At 35.5% G+C, this 6,508-nt stretch overlaps 1 protein-coding gene across 3 annotated transcripts in view; it reads right to left on the reverse strand.

The window, feature by feature from the left end:
- Nucleotides 1-2,776, reverse strand: part of LOC149805198 (pleckstrin homology domain-containing family D member 1-like) — a 106,771-nt gene extending 103,995 nt beyond the window's left edge. For all 3 annotated transcript variants that reach the window (XM_089948347.1, XM_089948342.1, XM_089948350.1), the window contains exon 1: nt 2,528-2,776. In XM_089948347.1, the coding sequence (XP_089804473.1) occupies nt 2,528-2,643 (116 nt within the window). In that variant the 5' untranslated portion in view covers nt 2,644-2,776. The remainder of the gene's footprint in view (nt 1-2,527) is intronic.
- Nucleotides 2,777-6,508: the final 3,732 nt, after the last annotated feature.

Here is a 6,508-nt window from a genome sequence, read left to right on the forward strand (position 1 = left end):
AACGAAATTTCACTCTTCATTAGGGGTAATACTCTGAGATTTTAATTATGTTAGTCAAGCTGAAAGATATACAAATAAATAAAGGGGAAATTGCTTGGATAGGTGAAAATTTCATGAAAATAACAATCAACACACTAAGGCACAAAGCTCTCTGTAAACATTTGACAATGAGAATCAGGAAGCCTCAATTTCCGGAAACTGAAGTAACCGTTCATGATTGGAAAACTGGGGGGTCCAGGTGAGAAAAGTGGGAATCTACTGATTGGCTCATTACAGTCAAGACATATGAATAAAACTGCACTCTGTTCAAACTTATTTGCTTTAATTATTACTATCTTTTGTTTCATTTTATAATTTCACTCTTATCTTTGCTCCACCACTGTAATTTCCTTATAAGGTGATACTGTAGCTCTGCAGTTAGCATGCCAAACTTCTGACCTGAATGGTGTGGGGTTGTTTGACGGCTGCCATCGGGTCAGTCTAAGATGGCTGCCATTGTGTTTCACTGGACAGAGGACTTAACTCCAACTGCATTGGTGCAACATAACCTTCAAGTGTTGCCATGCAGCAAAACACCAACTAACGAAATTCTCCCAGTCTTGTAAGAAAAAAACCCACATTCATAGGAACCAGTATTAGAAAATCATCAGTCCAAGGAGAGTCATTAGGGTCTGCTTGAGACACAGTCAGACAAGGTGGGTGGCAGGATCAGCCAGAGCAGACTGCAAGAAGAGCTCTGTGACACATACTTGTTCTTATAATTCACAAGTCTTATGTGAGACATCCAGTGTTAACAACATAAATGTATAAAAAAATATGATGAAAAGAAATTTATGACAAAATCTATTATGTGTAATCTTTCAACAGTTTTCATCCTCATGCTTTTTTTAAATAACATACGAGATATATGATACGATCAGTCTGTCCATTCATCTGTGTGTCTGTCTGTTCCATTACATCTCCTTTTCAAACCAATGAATGAAGAGTCACAGTACGAAGTAGTTATGCTGTCCCTATAAAGACCATCTGCAAGAAGTATATCATTATGGGCTCCCTGGTATGGGTCAAAGGTTAAACGTGTAACGTTTATCTATAGTGACATCCTCAAATATTTTCTGACCAAATATGCTGCAAAATCAGGCATACATACATGGGACACATTTTGTATTATGACCCCTGAGATGCTGACTAGGGATGGGGTTCAGCATTATTCTGCTGGGAGGAGGCAAAGGAGTAGCTGGGGGATTGGAATATGCAGTAAAATGCCTGAAGATTTGTGATATATATATAAAGTATTTAAGGACAAATGTATGTTGTCATGTTGTTGCTAATTAAGGCTGTTAACAGTGAGACAAATTTTCCTGGTGTCGAAGAAGTTATACATCTTTAAATTTTGCATTAAAGTAATCACATCAGTAACTACATTCAAATAAAACTTTAGGATAATATGGTAAAACATGTATGGAAAGACCACTGCTGTAAGATACCACCTGTCTTGAGAGAATTTGGTGTTGATGAGGATTCAATTCATTGATTAGATAGCATTTGGACCGGTTATGAGAGACCCGAGAGACCATTATGTTTTGGTACAAGTGGTGGTCTTTCAGCACAAGTGTACAATATTACTATATACAAAAAGTTTGCAACTGACATACTAGGATTTATATTTTGACTGCTCAATGCCAATAACAAGCTTAACAGTGTTCTGTGCCATCCTTGTAATATATATGTATATTGTACTGATGTCTGTCAATGAACCCAAATAATCAATATACATTGTCTTAGAGAGAGAGAGAGAGAGAGAGAGAGGTCAAGTGTGGGTAAAGGATCCTTTCTGTGGTACTGGAAAATGAAAAGACTTGTGGATACATAATTTCTCTCCCACCAACATCCCAGTGTGCACTGGTACACCTGCTTGTACATGAATTTCTTAATTATCAAGGGTGTCAAAACATATTACAGTCTAATCATAGAGGCCAACTTCTATAAGACTATTGCTTATCTACTGAACGTCATTTGTAGTATATAATTTTAGAGGGTTAGTACATATATTACTCGAAAAAGCAAAACACATCAGGTTAACAACATTTGAGTGTACTAGTCTCTCAACAAAATTATGTCTGTGAATCTGTGAATAAATTTCCCATTCAGAAATGCATATTTAAGTGTACGTAATACAAAACTTAAGACAGATCAGCCCAAACCTGTCATGTACATATTGATGGATCCCTCAAACGACCCATCAATATAAGTCCACATTTCGGGACTAATATATCAAACTGAATAACAAACATGTTATACATTCGTTCCCAGAAGGACTACAAGTACAAATTAAAATGTAATCATTACATTTGTTTCTTCAAATTATATCTTCCCTATAGGAAATCAAACCAAGGTGTGGAACAAATCTTTGTATCTTGATAAAATGAAAGAAAAAAAAAGGAATATAAGACCTCAACGCATTCATCAACAAATCAATAAATCAATTAATCAATATAAAAATTATGTAGTGTCACGGCTGGCCTACCTTTTCGACCACTTGCACGACTGTCCCTGGAGCTTTTTTAACAGAACCCCATGAAGCTGGACTTTATTAAGCCAGTCCGTGGACCCACGCGCAGATATTTCAGGCATCTCGCTCATAGCAAAACTGGCATAGTCAACTCCTTTCAACAGAATGAACCCTGTTGCAATCGAGGAAGCACAGACTGTAAGAAATAAGGAAGCTTCCGGGTAATAACGCGAAATGTCGTGACATACTGCTCATAGTGGGTTACCTCCCATTGGCAGGATGCAACAGGTAGGTGTTTTCTGTTTTGGACCAGACTTACTCTGGCTTCATCACGGGTTGACTTATGTTACGGACTGATTCAGTCCATATCATATATTATTTAGCAGTTACTAGATCAACCAGAATAAAGGTACTTACCTGAATAAGTACCGGAATAAAAGTAATTACCAGAATAATTGTGTAATACCAAAATTAAACGAAGATTTTGTACCTTTTTAAACATATTTTGGCTTAGTTTTATTATGTAACACAAGCGCACGGGCGATTCATATACGTGAGCATTTCTACATACGTACACATGCGAGAAAAGAGTGAGAGGAAAAAGGGATATTTTCTCAAATTCCGCACTTCATTAATTGATCACCCTAAAAGTATGACAGTATCCACGGTTATCAGCTACTCCGCTTTTATAGTCAATACTCTATTTCACATGATCCATTTAGTAAATAACGTTTGCAGTTTTGGATCTCCCATTTCAGACTTAATAGTTTCAAATTTAAAATGAAATATCAGTTCAAAGCAGAGTTTTTTGCAGACTTTGGTTTATAGTTTCTAAATTTTGATCTATATATAACATATTCTTACTTGTAATAATATTAGATTTATAAAATTTGACTTACGATAGTCATTCTGATATTTGAAATTATGTGCTTTACAGAAGAGAGTACTATGAATGGCATTATTTTACGGGTTGATTTTGAAAAAGCCTTTGACTCTGTCTCTTGGAGATTTATACAGGATTCCTTTATGATTTTAATTTTGGTGAACAATAAAATTATATATATATATATATATATATATATATATATATATATATATATATATATATATATATAATGGATTTTCATCACAGTTGGGTGTTTTTGTTATATTCGACGCGTTGATCGTCAAGGGGATACCCATCTTCGCTAGCCAAGGTTCCTATATGCTAACCCTATATGCATCTTGGCGGATGGGTCAGATATTTCAATGCTTTGTCCTAGCGACATATACTGAATTTCATAGTTGCCTCCCTTAGTAGGTGATGCCAACTAACCAACAGCGAAACCGAAAATGGTTCAGGCAATTCACGTAAGTTTGGATACTTTGTAAGTTTAATAACGAAAAAATGTCTTCATTCCAGAGAGAAGCAATTAAAAGCGTATTTGAGAGATATATATGTGCAAACACATTTAGGTAGTGTAAAATTGATCATTAATGAGTCCATTGCTGTTGTGTGCTCCTCTTCTCTCATTCATGTTGGAACAGTATTGAAACTATTTCAGTCAAATACGCAACACATTAATTGGACAAAGATCACAAAAACATCGCGTGAAACTATGAATACATTTGCCCTGTAGAGCTGTCGTGCACGCCCTAACTGATTGAAACATTTGAGAAGGTCAGAACATGACTGTCTGAGTCATTTCAGAATCTAGGGTTAAAATTGTTCGAGAATATTTCAGTGAATCGGATTTTATTGATTTGGTGCGCGTATGAAGATTATATATCGAAAATATTGTATCGTCATCCTGTTAGTAAGAGGGGTTGTTAATTGGATTTGGCTGATGATATCTAGGAGATGATCTCCCTAGATTGTATGGCCCGGTATGAGTGGATAGACAGAACATTAACAGAGAACTGAGCAAGACTATTGGGAAGAAATAATGCAATACGAGCCCCCCTTAGACAAGGAAAATAACAAAATTTAATCAATGACAATTAATAGCGGCAACTCCAACTCAACATAAGTTATGTCCATGGAATTTAACAGCAGTGTCCAAGTTAGATTTATTTCATCATAATAACGAGTGGTTAAAAGAACGCAATGTCTGTGACTGATTACATTACCTTCCTCTCTTGACTCGTGCACCACACGTCCTCCTATTCTCTCTAGTATTCCTATTCTGAACTAGACATCTCTTTCTGGACTTCCGAGTCTTTTATTCTGAACACGTCATCTCTTTCCGGACTTCCGTCTTCAGACTCTCTTGTCTCTCCCAGAAAGGTGTTTCAGTGAAGGACTAAATTACCCCTAAATCTCTATACGTATCACTTCCTATACGTACATCAAATTCACTCACTTACCTTACTCTGCAGCATAACTAGCTATCCGAACACTGCATAAATTCTGATCTAATTCGATAGATCACCACTCTCGCTTCAAAGCGACCGACCATACATTAACACGTGAGCGGTGTATCTAACATTACAGTATCTCTTTACCTACGCTACCACATGCTCAATTACTATTGCATAAAATTCACAAAATTCTAGCGCACAGCAATCCCTGACCTACAAAATTATTTCAACATTATAAAATCAGATATAAATAGGCGATTATTGTTAACTCACGATAATCAGTATCGTCCTTACAGACAAATTAAATTATTTCATATAACCGTATGAAGTCCTACACATATAAAAATTTAGATCGCATGCAATCCGTCAATTCTATCAATGAACTAGTAACTGTAAAATTAAAGAGATAAATTGCATAACAACCTTAGCATCAACTGATTTCCATGAAATTGAATACACGATAAATAATATGAACCCTAGTAATATCAAACTCATTTACATAAAACAAACAATCAAAAATAGAAAATTACGTGAACAATTAAAATTACATTCCTTAATGATGTTCTCTTTCAGAAAGTACGCGTCCTCGCAATAAAACCTGTCTTTTCTTACAAGACAGACATCTGGTCCCCTTTTCTTGTTTAACGAGGAAAGCACTAATCCTTTTAGGATTCCTCGGATCCAAACTTCTCCTCTCTCAGTACTTTTCGGACTAAAGAATTTCGACCAAGGTCATTAGTTAAGTTCACATTACTTCCAAAGTGTACGCCTTAATTTACTGTGACCAATCGTACGCAGTGGTTCCTAAATTTTCCCAAGATAATCATTTCCTTCGTCAGATTTTGACAGCCTAGAATCTATGGACTACGTTGTATATCAACTTCCCTTTGAAAATGATTGTTTGACATGGGTTCCTATCAAGCAGTTATGGTTGGTAGCTCAAATGTTTACTTTCTCAGAACAGCGTTGCGATACCACGGTCAAATCTCAATGAGTCGTAGGTGCTGGCCATTCAAGATGAACATTGGCATGGGCGGGTGAAAAAAAAAAAAGAAAAGTCGAAGTGACTCTTCACAAAGCCTTTTCTGGCTTAAATGTGATAAAATTTTAATGCTCAATGCATTTAACTTTAAGGTCCAATACTTACTCGAAATTCGCACTTTCTATATGTATATATGTATATTTAGTGATATTTTACTTTCACGGGATTACCTTGAAGTAAGACATTTGGATTTATAACTTTGTTTCTTCAGTGACGTTAACATGGTGTCACATATACACATTACAACAATCATTCGGGACACCTTTGGACAGTTTCAGGATTAGTGTGAAATTGGTAGTACAATTTCGGACAATATTCTAGTTATTCATGAACTGATAACTATCATTAATTCTATCACTTCGATTGATTTTATATTTAATTCAGATAAATATATATTCTGGAAAATGTAATGTTTGTTGCGTTTACTTTGTCTTAATACTTAAGTTTACGCTCCCCAAGCCTAACAAACGGAATCGAAGAAAATCAAAAGTATATGGGAACATTTTTGTACTAATACCACTGACTTTATCTAAACAGACAGATTTGTTCTTATTGACACCAAATCCAACTGCAAGTACTCTAAAACAAACTGAACAAATGTTTTATAAATTTAT

Source organism: Sinohyriopsis cumingii, chromosome 2, assembly GCF_028554795.1.
Source record: "Sinohyriopsis cumingii isolate HCF-2022 chromosome 2, ASM2855479v2, whole genome shotgun sequence".
NCBI classification, from domain to species: Eukaryota; Metazoa; Mollusca; class Bivalvia; order Unionida; family Unionidae; genus Sinohyriopsis; species Sinohyriopsis cumingii.